Source organism: Lonchura striata, chromosome 14 (assembly GCF_050655825.1).
Source record: "Lonchura striata isolate lonStrDom1 chromosome 14, ASM5065582v1, whole genome shotgun sequence".
Taxonomy (NCBI): Eukaryota; Metazoa; Chordata; class Aves; order Passeriformes; family Estrildidae; genus Lonchura; species Lonchura striata.
The window spans coordinates 14,657,593-14,672,203 of record NC_140716.1 but is presented as its reverse complement, the minus strand read 5'-3'; the positions used below and the strand labels follow the sequence as shown (position 1 = coordinate 14,672,203).

The 14,611-nt window shown below is 45.4% G+C and overlaps 1 protein-coding gene across 3 annotated transcripts in view; it reads left to right on the top strand.

Annotated features, from left to right (window-relative positions):
- IFT38 (intraflagellar transport 38) overlaps positions 1–14,611 on the top strand; it is a 57,143-nt gene that overhangs the window by 29,808 nt on the left and 12,724 nt on the right. For all 3 annotated transcript variants that reach the window (XM_021540789.3, XM_021540788.3, XM_085592487.1), the window contains exon 9: positions 6,904–6,976. In XM_021540789.3, coding sequence (XP_021396464.2) covers positions 6,904–6,976 — 73 coding nt within the window. The remainder of the gene's footprint in view (positions 1–6,903; positions 6,977–14,611) is intronic.

The following is a 14,611-nucleotide window of genomic DNA, read 5'->3' as shown; positions in this document are numbered from 1 at the left end:
GTAGGATGAAGGGAAACAGCCTCAAGCTGTGCCAGGGGAGGTTCAGGTTGAATATCAAGGAAAATTTCTTCACAGAGAGGCATGGGGACATGCAGTGGTGGCACCATCCTTGGAAGCATTCAAAAAACAAGTGCATGTGGCACTTGGGGACATGGTTGGCAAAAAAAAACCCTTGATCTCAGAAGTATTTTCTAACCTTAATGATTTTGTGATTCTATGAAAGACCATGCTAGATTTTTTTGTTTTACTCTTATAGCTTTCCTTGACAAAACATTGGCCTCACATTGGAAAGCATATGTGCTTTTCCCATGATTTTCTTGCTGGCATGAAAGATGCTCCATTAATTAACATATTTGTCCTTGAAAAAAGGAACCTTTCAAGGAACTTCTGAGGTGTCTTTATGACTCCTCTTGATGCAAGTGCCCTTTAGTAGTGATTTAACAGGTCTAATTGGTTATTTTGATAAATGTCAGTGCTGGAGCTGGTGTGCCACAATTTATTAGAAGACACCATATTTCTGCAATCCCTGTGGGATCACAGCTGTGCACACTCTGATTCCTCCTCCTTTGTTCCCTACAATGGACTCACTTGTGTTCAGGCACATGAGATGGGCTCCCACTTGTTTTGCCTTCACAAGGAACATTCCAGAGCCTGTTCACAGTGCCCTGTTTCTTGTCAGCATCATCATCATCATCACCATCATTCCCTGCCAGACCTCATTCAAAGCCTTTTCACAGCTGAGCAAGCCTGATGGTGAAGGTTCTTCTGCCCCATTGTCTCTCTCCCACCATTCCTCAACAGAATAAAAAGAAACAAACCCTACAGCACTGCAGTCAGGTCTGGTCAAACATAACTAGAGCCATGTTCCCATTCAGAACATGAATTTTAGGGGAGGTGTTTAACAGTAGTGGAGCATCCAGGAAACATCATCTCTGCTCTGAAAGAGCAGCTCCAGGTGGGTTGGTACCTCCTGTTTCCATGAACTTTAGTCCCTTCCCTGTTGGCTTTGGCAGATTTCCTGTCATTGAGAGCTGTCACATTCTCATCAGGCTCCTCATCCTTTATCTCCCTCCTGCTGAAAGAGTGGCCACTCTTACCAAAACCAGCTGTGTGGCAGGAGCTGATCTCAGGTGCTTTGTTCTGTCTCCAAGCAGGGAGCAGCTGCCCAGATGAAGTCAAGGTGAGCTGAGCCCTTCAATCCAGCAGCAAATTGGTTTCTTTCCTCCAAGGGTACTCCTGAGCAGTGGGAGCACTGTAAATCATTCCAGAAAAAAACAGAAGAAAACATTGTTTTCCCTTGCTAAGATGAAAACATTAGACGGAGATTTTCTGGAATTGGGAGAGTGTCTGAGAACAGAAGGAATAGCTAAGGCAGAAATTGAAGTGTTTGATCCAAATGCAGAAAGTCAGTGAGCTCCAGTTGTTGTCCTGTGCTTTTGTGCTTATTCCCTTGCTGTTTCACCCACTCCTTTCCCTTTCCTTTCTGTTTAGTGATAATTGTGTCTGCCAGCTGGCTGCAGGGCACAAATTCTTTATATTAAAAATCTTGTTGGTGTTTTTTTAAAAAAACAATAAAAACTCTTGAGGTTAGCTAAAATATAAAAAAAAAAAAAAGAAAAAGAAAAAGCTGAACTGTTTTAAATGGTCAGATACTGTATCATTTTTATTCTTCCTGCTTTTGAACTGTCAGACTTGGTGCTTTGCAATCTGCAGGGGCAGAGTTGTCTTCAGTCTCATGATTTCTCATGAATTCCAGCTGGATGTTATGTCTTAACCCAAAAACTCAGGAGCATCAGATCCATCATAAAGGACAGGGATGAGGGACTGGCAGTCGGGTCAGTCATGTGGCTTATCTAAATCCTGGTTCACTGACCTTGAGGCAACCACTGAGTCAGTGGCAGAGCAACTTGTCTGTGGATGTCCTGCTGGGGAATGTTCTCCATGGCCTCTGTTTGAAAGCAAAATCATCCCAACCACCCCTCCCAGTCCAGAGCCTGCACACTGGAACTCAAAACTGTCTTACTTGTGCAGAGAGCAATAGATCAGAGCATATTGCAACATTCTGACACCATTTATTGCAAAGACTTTCATAGTGAGGTGTCAACTGGAAAATCATTTGCTGTGCCAGTTGAAGAAGACTGAGATGCACAGTATCTGAATTCCAACTCAAATCATTCCAACTCCAAATTGTGTCATTCCAACAAAAAATATTTCTCTTGTATGCTGGGCAGGTAACATTTCTGTAATAACAGAAAATGGGCATGAAAAAACCCCAGTTCATTGTAAAAATAGGTGAAACTTATTTGATTTAGAAGCCTTTGTGTGTCACCAGAAAGGCTCTGCATTTCTGCTGCTCTTGTCTGTGTGGGCTCTGTGTGTCACCAAGGGCCTGCATGGAGAGTGGGGACATCACTGGTGAGTAAGGACACCCTTGTGCTGAGAGCAGGGACAGGTCATTAGGAAAAAGGAAAAGTCATTCTGACCTGCTGGGAGGAAACTTCTGCACCCTTTGGCCTCTCAGCCAGTGGAACAGGGTGTCCAGGCAGGTTGATCAGTCTGTCTCTTGGAGATCTTTAGGACCCAAAAAGCTCCAGCCCTGAGTGCTGGGATCTGATCCCATTGCTGGTCCTTCTTGGAGCAGGAGGTTGGGCTGGGATTTTGGAAGGTCCCTTGGAGTCAGGGTTATTCAGGGGGTCTCAGTGTCAGCCCTGCCTTGCTGCCCAATTCCATCAGCTATTGGCAAAAAATACTCCTTTGGGCAGATTTACACCCAGGAGAGGCTGCATTAATGTATGGAGGCAGAGAAGGAGAATTTCCATCTGTCTGTCCCTAAAGCAGGATTTTCAGCCCCAGTAATCCCTGGTACCCTGAAAGCCCTGGGAGTCTCTGAAGGGGCAGGTTTGTTTGGATTTTGTGTTAATTGGTACTTACATTGTGTTGATCTGACATTGTGATTCCCCAGTGGGAGCTGCCACTTCATTTGATAAAATTCACATGCAGAGGATGATCCAGACAGGGTTTGCCTGCTGCAGCTCCTGCTCTTTGGTTACTGCAGAGACTGAACAGGGGTTAAATAGTGGCTCCTTCCTATCCAGCATCCCAGGGCACTCAGGCTGTTCCCTGTGATGAGCACAGGAACACATCTCTGTTTTCGTGGAGCTGTCACCCTGTCACTGCAGGGAAATGTGACACTTGAGTAGCCCTGGCCCTGGTACAACCCCTGTGTTCCAGGAGCACCTGCAGTGTTCCTGTCCATCACCCCAGCTCCTGTGCCCTGCCACAGCCCAGGAGCCTGCATCACACACAGCCTCAAACAGAAACACAGCTCTGATCAGCACGGGCTGGGCTCGGCTGGGCTGCCATAAATCACATCTGCTAAGGTGGTGTCACCATGGAAGGTGGCAGCTGCTCAGGCCCAAAAATACAGCTTTGATGACTGCAGGCACTCAAAAGCTTTAAAACATTAAGTGATAAATTCTGTTTACTTTCTAGATTTTTGAATTGCCATTCCTTCTGCCTTCTGCCCCCTCTTTGAGGATGTCACTTGCTAAGGACAGCAACCAGCAGTTCACTGATGCTCTCATGGCTCTGACTGGTTTGGAGCTGCCCTTTTAAAACATTTTCTGTTGCTGCAGTTTTTGATGAGCTTCTGCAGGATGTGGCAGGGATGGGGCCAGGGGCTGCTTTGGAAGGGAGGATGCACAGGCTCAGCAGGTCCCTTGGGCTGACAGTGGCATTGGACCGGCTGTGCATCAAGTTATTCAGAAACCTAAGCCAGCAGAAAAACTACATTTCTCCTGCCAGTTAAGTGTCTGGGCTGGATTGCAATGAGATCAACTGAGCTGCAGGCAGCAGCACAAGTGAAAGGCTGGAGGAAGGGGAAAAGTGGCTCATTTGTATGGGTAAACATTCTTTTAGCCTTCATTTCTCTCACAGTGTAAGTTCATAAACCCCATCTTCCTAACCCTGCTGTTTCCCCCACAGGTACAGCATCCCATCCTCCAGTCAGGACCTTGGGTAGGCACATGCTGAACTGAGCTGAGCTGGAGAACTTGCCTGCCTTAATTTTGTTTTGCTGGGTTAGTTTGCAGCAGGTTCCTTTTGTGTCACTGCACAAATGCTTTTCTCAGAGCTGGGAGTGGGAGAAGGGAAGGAGCAGGGAGGCAGGGCAGGGGAGCTGCTTATTTGTCTAAATTGGAATTGCCACCTTCGGCTGTCGTGGTGTGTGCCTGGAATTGCAGTGCCAGGCAGTGATTATGTCTGTGCTGATTATATCACTGCTGTGTGAACATTCTAAACGTGCTTCTTGGCTTATGAATTTGTCTCCCTGACATTTGGGAAATGTCCTTTTCTTTTTATCCTGGTTTTTCCTTTTTTTGCCATATGTATGCACTGTGAGGTCTGCAGCAGCCAGTGGGGTTGGGATTCAGGTGGGGGTGACTCCTCATGTATTCATTTGTCCTAGGGACAGAGCAGGGGCTTATTTAAATCACTGGCCATATTTAAACCTTAGGGCTGGCTGTGAGGAAGAGGTAAGGGAAAATAAGACAGCAATTGTGAGGCTCAGTGAGGAAATATTGGGACTTACTGATGCAGAGGGAGGCTTTGGAATGACCAAAAGAAACACTGTTAGCTTGAGTTGCCTCAGGTCCACACACATTTCAATTTTCTTTATTATTGAAAAGACTTTGCTGGCACTGAGGGGGTGGAGAGTGTTAATCATGAAGAAGGAAATCATAAAGAAGAGCAATTTCCTGCACAGAGTATTTCAAAGGTTCTGAGTCTACATGAAATGAGTTACATGCCTGTGTTCCCTGCCTTGTTTCTGCAGGAATTAGCTTTTCCCTGCAGAATGCACCCATCAGTTTGGGGATTGCAGTGGTCCTGTTGATGCCATTTGTGTGGGAATCCAGGGCTTCCCTCTGGCTCCCTGGGACCCTGGCAGGGCTCAGGAACCCCCTGGACAGAGCCCCAGAGACACTGGCTGTGATCTCTGTCCATGGAAAAGAGTTTTCAATCTTACAGCATGAATTACAAGCTCTGAGTGTTTGATATAAGTCATAATTAATTGTGGCACGGGTGCAAAAGTAAAATTTTAGGTTTCTAGATTAGGGGTCCAAAGGGGACAAGAGGAGGAAATTGGGTGTGCCTTGTCCTTTTTCTCCTTCTTCATGCCCTCCATGTTTCACTGTGGGGTTGGCATTTTTCTGTTGGTTCAGGCTGGGCACACACTGTCCAACGTAGGTGACAGATATTGGCACGTTCTTGTAAATGCAGCCCAGGGAGTTTCTGGTATTTAATGTTTGTCACATCCCACTGAGGGCAGAGCCCCACACGCTGCCCTGCAGGACAGAGCTGGGCAGGGCAGCAGAACATGTTAGAGATAAACAGAATAAACAACCTTGAAACCAGCACAGACCAATTATGGCTTCTGCTTTGGCAGGGGGCTGACAGACAGAGACTTTCTACAATCTCAGAATCATCAATACCACAGATTCTGACAAGTTCCTGCTGCAGAGTCTCATTCCATGGGATTTGGCATCCTGACCTTTCTGTTTTATCCCCCTGGACATTGTCACACCTCAGTTTCTCATGGTTCTTCCTTTGGTCCCAAGCATCCATTAACAATATTCCTGTTTCTGCTAGCACTGAGAGTTTGTAGAGCAGTTTGTGTGACTGTCCAAAGCAGATTTTTGGATCAGGATTTGTTTCCTTGAGAGAGGCACTAAGCTGTGTTTCTCACCAGCTGCAGGTGACACATCACTTCCACTTGGAAACATCTTCCCTGCAAATTTTTCCAGCATCAATTTCAATTCCCAGGACAGATATTTATGCCCAGTTTTGTTGGACCATTCCAGTCTGTCCCCAGGCCTGAATTTCCAGCAACTTCCTCATATGCTGGGTGGGCTTTGGAGGTTCCTTTCTCAGCTTCCATACTTATGGAAACACATTTCTACATGAAAGTCTCAAGAGCTTGTGCTCCACTCCACATTGCACGTTCTTCCTACTTTCTTCCCTCTGTCCCCTGGATATTCCAGCTGAGTGCACATTTCCTTCCCACAAGTGCACTGCAAGCGTGGAGGTCTGATCACATCAGAGCAACTGGTGCTTTTAATTATAATCATATTTTGCATAGAAAAATCAAAGGCTCAGAGAAATCTTATTTCAGTCCACAGTTAATTAACTTTCCTCTGCCTGACTGGAATTGGAGACTAAAATTAGCAAAATTTGTGCCTAAATCTTCTATCAGCTGTTGCCACCTGTTCTTGTGGGTTCTGGCTATGCCTGATTCTGTGCATTCATATCTCACCTACTCTATCATGTTTAATTTGCTCTTCACCATTAGCATTACCCAAATTTAAACTAAATGTTATTAAAAATGGACTAGAATGGTCCCATTCTGGGACTTTTTAGTGTCACTGACCTTCATTTGGTTGGTTCTCCTTTGCACCAGAGTGGTATAATAAATAATGGCTGTACCTTTCCAGCTCATTGATAGGGTTCTTTGCTCCAGTTTTGTTTGGAGCTTGGGAAGATGTGCATTCTTTCTGGTTTGGATGTGTGTTAGGAAGTGCAGTCATTTCACAAACCAGTTTTGGTGACTGTAGGCTGAAAACAGCACCAAAGTCTGCTTTTCAAAGCAACACCAGTCATGTTCTGTGGCATGGAGACAATAAATTTAATTTTCCATGGGATAAGTGCTGCTGTACCCAGTGGGGGTGTAAGGTTGAATTTCAGTGCACTGGTTGACCTGGCTTTACATCCTGGCCCTCACAAAGTAAGCAGAAGCTCCATGTTTCAAATCAGACCTGTTTTTCCATAAAACAGGGAATTTTATGAGAGTTTCTAGTCCCATTCTCCCTGTGGCAGCTTTTCCAAGGCATCTCTCTCCTCCTCTTGCAGGAAGCAGCCAACATGCTACGTCTGATCCAGAACAGGCTGAAGGAGGAGGAGCAGCACCTGCTGAAGAGTGGAGGTAAGTGGGATTTCCTTCACCTCTTGTAGTAGCAGAGGAGTTGCTAAGTGCTGCCTACTCCATGTGTAAGTGTCCACTTCCAAGGGGATGTGGGGTGATGCCAGAGTCAGCAGACAGGGGCAGAACAAGTGGAATTAATGGCAATTTTAAAGGGCAGCAGTGAAATGTTCCTGTGGAATGTTCCTCAGGGAAATGTTCCTGTGGAATGTTCCCCTGGGAATGTTCCCCCTGCAGAGCTGAGGAATGGCCACACTCAGCCACTGAATCCTGGGCAATCCCAGAGCAGGTTCAGGCTTTATTTTACTGTTCCCAGCCCTGCCTGGACTGACTGGGGACACAGACTGGTCCCAGCACCAGGGGGTTGCTGGCTTAAGAGCAGATTTGGACAGAGGATTCTTCTCAGCCAAATGCTCCATGGAGGTGAGTGGTCCTGCTGGTTTGTGTCTCATCACACACTTGCTGGGGTGTCCTGCAAAACCAGAGTGTCCTTTCTGGCCCCAGCTTGGTTCTGTGTTCACAGTGATTCTTTATGACACATCAGAACTTTCCCAGATGAAAACTCACAGCTAAAAATCCTCTCTACTGTCATCAATCTTCTCAATAGGATCCATATTTGCCTCCCTGCATTTGTTTCATTTTAATGTACCTGCAAAATGGGAATGCAGTTAAAATTTGGGGTTTTTTTTTCTTTTTTTTTTTCCTGAGCCACTTCTTAATTAGGATCGGAAAGGATTAATGACCTCTTGAGATTGTAGAAAGCTCACAAACCAGATACTGCTCATTTTGAGCCAAACACCAGCCAGAACTTGATCATGAAGTACCCCTGGGAATTTAATGTTGCAGTGTGTGCATTTTTATTTGATACTTGGAGAAACTAGGAGGAAAGTTAATTCTCAGGATCAGAGGGAGAGTTCATGACAGCTGAAACTGAGTAAAGACATAAAAGTTGCCCTTCACAGTTTGGTGACTGAAATTTTCAGAGCAAACTCATGGAAGAGGAAATTCACTGATTTCTGCCCAAGTGAAATACAGGATTTGTAACGTAAATTACAAGATTGTGGAATTATTTCAAGAATTTATTTGCATTAAAAAGTCCAAGTCCTACTGTCTGAGAGTTTTTGGGGTAAAAATGTTCAACAAGGAGGTGGACATCAGTCACGAATAATAGGCAGTGTAAGGTATAATATGAAAATTTGCTGCCCTGCTTTGTCCCTGCCTGTGGATTTTCAGCTGGAAAACTTTTCTGTCACTTTCCATGTCTGAAATAAAAGGAACTTTGCCTTTTAGTAACTGATTTAACTGCCACCTAAGAATGTGATTATTACTTTTAATGACCTCAAATATTACCATAATACATCTTAATTCAAGAACTTAATTGTCATAATTAGCATTTATTCTAGTGAGAAGAGCACCAGGATCCTGCTTTCTAGAGCAGACTCATTTATTGCCTGTCCCATCACCTTGGCAAATCATCTCATCTCTGTCAGCTCCACCCTGTCTTTGTCTGTGAAACTCTGCAGGGGTGGAGCTGAGACAGGAAATTTGGCTGTCCGGGCTGTTTTCCAGTCAGGAGCACAGAAGTTAATTAATACAATGTTGTAAAGTTCCCCAAATCCTCACTCTGTTCACACTTGACAACCTGGGCTCTCCCGTTAGAGCAGACCCCCCCTCCTCTAGTTGTTAATTAAATGCTGCCCTTTAAACAACTCAAACCCAAGAGATTTGCTGAGAATGCAGGAGTTGGTTCCTCTATGGCACAGTTTGTTTACAGATCAGCTCTGTTAATCCTCAGCAAAGAGAAAATGCACATTTGGCACAAGAGGAAACAAAGGGAGAGCAGCAGGATGGGCTCAGCACCTCTGAGCAGCTTTGCCTGCCCAGCCTCCCCCAGGGCTGGTCCTGCAGCTCACAGCAGGAACAGGCATCACCTGGGGGATGCAGAGGATTCCCTGTCAGAATCTGAGGTATTGATGATTCCGAGGTTGTAGAAAGTCTCTGTCTTTCTGCCCAGTTGCCAAAGCAGAAGCCATAATTGGTCTGTGCTGGTTTCAAGGTTGTTTATTCTGTTTATCTCTAACATGTTCTGCTGCCCTGCCCAGCTCTGTCCTGCAGGGCAGCGTGTGGGGCTCTGTCCTCAGTGGGATGTGACAAACATTAAATACCAGAAACTCCCTGGGCTGCATTTACAAGAACGTGCCAATATCTGTCACCTACGTTGGACAGTGTGTCCCCAGCCTGAACCAACAGAAAAATGCCAACACCACAGTGAGACATGGAGGGCATGAAGAAGGAGGAAAAGGACAAGACACACCCAATTTCCTCCATCTTGTCCCCTTTGCACCCCTCATCTAGAATCCTAAAATTTTACTTTTGCACCCGTGCCACACTTAATTATGACTTATATCAAACACTCAGAGCTTGTAATTCATCCAGCCAGGGAGCCAGAGGGAAGCTCTGGATTCCCACAAATCCCAAGGGATTTGCAGCTGCATCTGGCAGTGCTTTTATCAGGCCTGCTGTGAGCACGGTGAGGAAATGCTGTGAGGTGCTGCCTGCCTGAGGATTCAGCCTTTCAGCTGTTTGGATTTTGGGTGCTGCTTGCTCCTGAGAGAGGACGTGCCCTGGAGGGAGCCAGTGACACGGAAGAGTAAAGAAGGACTTCACCATCAGAAACATCTTTCTGAAGCAGGTTTTTAGAGGGAGAAATATTTCATAGAATCCCAGACTGCTTTGGGTGGGAAGGGGGCTAAAGCTCATCCCATTCCAGCCCCTGCTGTGGGCAGGATCACCTTCCACTGTCTCAGGCTGCTCCAAGCCCCATCCATCCTGGCCTTGGGCACTGCCAGGGATCCAGGAGCAGCCTCAGTGCTCTGGGTACCCTGTGCCAGGGTCTGCCCACCCTCCCAGGGAACAATTCCTTCCCAGTTTTTTGTCTAAATTGACCTTCCTTCAGTTTAAAACTATCCCTCCTTGCCCTGTCACCTCAGACCCTGCTAAATAACTTCAATATTTTTGAGTAATGCCCCCCACACAAAGCAATGTTGTTTTATCCAAAGTTGCATTCCATCTTCAGTTGGTTTGGAAACTTTGGACTTTGTTGTCTGGGCGTTCAAGCCAGCAGACACCAGGGGGGTTGAAGCAGGCCCTGCTCTGCCTTGGTGTTGCTGCCAGAGCAGGTTCTGGAGCTGGAGGGACGAGCTCCTTCTCTGCTCAGAGCAGGGCTGGCTGCTTCTCCCACTGTGCCAGGGCTGCCTGGCAGATCCTGCCAGGAGCAGGTTCAGTGCCATGGAAGGAACAGGGCAGCCTCTCTCCCTCTGTTAACACTGTGCCTTTGGGAGCTGCACAACACTTCATGAAGCCTTTCCAACAGCGTGGGCTGGCAGGTGGTGATGAATTTGTTGCCGTTAATTGATGACAGCATTCTCTCTGCCCTGTGAGCCTGTTATACCCAGAGCATTGATCAGCTCTCTGATTGTCTGCATGCCTTGACCTTATCCCCTGCTAATTTGGTGAGAAGGGTTCCAAATTAACACTTCGTTTCTCTCTGCAATGAAGCTGCAGGAGTTTTGGACAGCTCTCAGTTGAGTTTCAAGCTGAGAAGGCTAAATCCTGTTCCTCATATAGGAGAGGAGAGCTGTGGGACAGACGTTGGGTTGTGCAGGTCTGTGTTAAGAATAAAAAAAGTCCATGCTATGACTATGGTACTGATACAAAACTGGCAAAACTGTTTAACTGCTTACTGTTACTGATCAACAGTCTGGTTCTTTTTTTTTTTTATTATTATTTATTTTTCCTTTTCTCTCTGACAGAGCAACTCTATAAAACCACTGCACTGAAAAAAAAAAAAAACAAACAACACTAAATTGTCTGAAATACTGTTCTTAAACAACATAAAGATTTTGAACTCTTGCTACAGATCAGGCTCTGAAAATTATCTACCTGATGAAAATACACATAATTAAGTATTTGCAGCAATATAAAAATGTCTTTTGTGCTGAGCAGGGAGGAAGTTGCTGGGTTATTTTCTAATCTTTGCATGGCAGAAGGTGCTCTTAGAGAGGCTGATCCAGGCAGGGTTTCTCACACATCTGCTGCCCCTGTGCCATATCCAGGACTGGTGCCATGTAACAAAGCCAACTGCCTGAAACTCAGGGCTTGGTTCCTTGTTAATGGCAAAGTGACACTTAAAACAGTGAATCAGACACTGCTTGGGGGAAGGCTGGAGATAGCTCTGCTGTCAGGTGTGGGATGCTCTTGTACTGGATTGTGTGAGAGGAGAGGCCAAGGAAGGTCACTGACCACAGCAGAAATTCCATTTATTTCCTCAGGTTTATCCAAAATTGTAAAAATTTTCTTGAATAATAAGGAACAACTTGGGATGTTCCTAGACTGAAAGATTTTTTCAGACTTTTTAGCATATTGCATTTACAGGTCTTTCTTTTTCTTTACACACTATTTACAATGCATTTTCTCACATTCTTCAATGACTTACCAGTTTAAAAGAAGACAGTGCAGAATCACAGAATCTCAGTGTGGTTTGAGCTGGAAGGGACCTTAAAGCTCATCCAGTGCCACCCCTGCCATGGCAGGGACACCTTCCACTGTCTCAGGTTGCTCCAAGCCCCATCCAGCCTGGCCTTGGGCACTGCCAGGGATCCAGGGGCAGCCACAGCTGCTCTGGGCACCCTGTGCCAGGCCTGCCCACCCTCCCAGGGAACAATTCCTAATGCCCAATATCCCATCCATCCCTGCCCTCAGGCAGTGGGAAGCCATTCCCTGTTGTCCTGGCACTCCAGGCCCTTCTCTAAAGTCTCTCTCCACCTTTCTCGTAGAAATATATATGAACTATATTTTTAAAAAGTAAAATATTTTGGTTTGGAAGTATCAAATATAAATGCTTTGTATTTTTTAAGATATTTATTTCTTTTGGCCAATGTTGTGCCCAGGATTAATTTAAATACACAGAAGTATTTGCTGTAAAACTGAAATTTTCATTGACTCTGCCACTTCCTGTTGTGCTGCTTCAGTCAGTCCATCGTGCATTCTCTTGCTTGGTCTGTAGAATGAATAAACATTAATTTCCCCAGCATTTGGAAATCTGCACTACTTGAATCTAACTCAGCAATAACCACAGGATTTAACTGATGCTCCTGGGTGCACCCTTTCTGCTCCAGAGCTCTTGCTTTAAAATCTGCCAGCAGACAGAAAAGCCCCATTGCAGCAGCTGTGGGATTGGAGGGATGACTCCTGGATGATTCCTGGATTATTTTACTGGTGCCTGGGCCATCCATCTTCTTAAGAGACACTTGGAACTGGTCCACAGGAGCTTTGTGTGGTGCTTGTTGGATAATTGCAAATTCATTACCTAATTTAATAGTGCTTGGATGGGTTTTTGGCTTGTAAGACTGTTAGAAATAGTTCTGGTCACCAAATACGACCTCTTTATCAAATAGGCCCAAAAATAACCTAACTGCTCACTCCTGCTAAGACTCCAAATCCCAGTTTAAGTGGAGCTTGTCATTCTGAGTTAATTTTAATTATTTCAAGTGTCTGACACCTATTGGTTCCCCAGACAGTGGTTAATGATCCTCACTGATAAATTGGGAGTTTGGATCTGTAGATAGACCAGGCTGGATGCACTTGGAGCAGCCTGGGTTAGGGGAAGGTGTCCCTGCCCATGGCAGGGCTGGAGTGGGATAAAGTCCCTTGCAACCCAAATTATTCCATAATTCTGTGACTTTAAAATGACCATGCAAGGTAAATAAGTGCACTTAGAGCTACTTCTGCAACCTTGTTGTTGCTGTATGTTGCTGTTACTGCCCAGTTGTGGCTGCACAGCCTGAACATCCAAGTTTTCCATGGAATTCCCAGCAGTTACTCACATCTGGCCCTTGCTCAGTAGCTCTCAGTACCTGGCTGAATTCTTAGAGATGGGATGAGATCTCAGTTTGTGCTAAGGACAGAGGACCTTCCCTCCAGATGTTTTTCTACCCAAGCCTTTCTTTTCCTTCAGACTGCAGAGCTGTGGGTTTAGGAGTGTGCAGGCTGATCCAGAGCCTGGTGGTGGGGGTTTGGTGTGACAATAGGATGAGTTCAGCAGAGCTGAGGCTTTCACTGGGCACTGGGCTTCAGTCTCCTTCAGCACATCAAAAACCCCAGTCCCACCCCCTTTGGGTTTTGCTGTTCCCTAATTTCATGCTATTTATTAACTGGGTTTCATTTGGGATCAAGTGGCTGTCAGTTGTTACAGTGAGCTCATGGGCACTCTGTGCCCCCTTCCCCGGCCCCCTGTGACTCTGATAACCCTGGACCCCTCCTTCCTGCCCCAGTGGGGTTGGCAGAAAGCCAGGGAAGCCCACCCTGTCCAAAGTGTAGATAAACCCCTGACATTTCCTGTTCATGCTCTTTTGCCCCACTCTTCCCTTGTACACCACAGAATAAAGATAGCTGAACCAACATATATCAGGGTAAGAGCCTCTTTTGGGAATCTTTGCCATCTCCTGATACGCCTCCCCTCAAAGCCTCAGATCTCTGGGCTAGCCTGATAATTCGGGGGGCTAAGGGGGGCAGAACGTCAGTCAGTTGCCCATTTGATTATTCTCATGATGTTTTCTCACCAAAACCAGCCTCCTGTTGGGTGCAGTAATTGCTGTGGAGCCAGTGCCTGTGTTTGCAAGGCAGTGATTTTCTGATGAAATTGGACACACTGCACAGCACTTACAGCTAATTCCAGAGCTTATCAATAAACAGTGGCCACTGAGCTCATTATCCTCACCACAGTAACTTCTTATTTTACACCTGGATACCTTTACTTGAATATTGATGCAAACTACCAAATCTGCAATGAGATCATTGCTAAGTTATTAAGTCATGGTGCTTTTCCTTCAATCATTGCAAATTACCAGAAATTAAATCATTTCAATGTTGTATTATCTGTCCAGGTATCAGCTCTGGCGTTTTTTCTGGGAGCAGTGGGAGCAGGAACAAAATCCCACCTTTGGAGATCAGTGGAACCAGGGTGTATTTTTTGTGTCTGGACAGCTTTAAAGGAAACTAATTTAGTTGACTGAAACCCATATTTATGGAATAGAAATGTTGGAATGAAAGGCAAGTGGGGTTTAAAATCCCAGTATATCCTCTCTCAGGCTGATATTTGGAGTGTTTCCTGTGCAGCAGGGGTAATCACAGCAGTGGCAAGATGGGCTCAGCACAATTTACAGACTAGTTCTGCTGATTACCTTTTCATAATAAAAATACAAGAGCTTCTTAAAGCCTCAGTCTGAAGCCTCTGGAAGCTGCCAGCTTGGCCTCAATTGGGGCACATGGATTGTTGAATAATAATAAATAAGTCTGTTGAGAGAATTTCAATAATCCTCATGTAAACCCATATAAATCTCATAAGCCAGCTCCATTCAGTGAGTTCTGTACTCCATGTACAAGCACATGGCAATTTGTGGTGCTGTGGTTGATTATCTTCATTGCTTTATGCTGATCCTGAGAAAAATCTGGTTTTTTTTCACAAGGAATGTTCCTTGTCTCTACAAAATTGTAGTTGTCTGTGCAGTGACACACAAAAGAGATAGTGGCTTCCTCTAGGGCAGTAAGTCTTTTTGCATGTTGTTAAATGAAACTTTC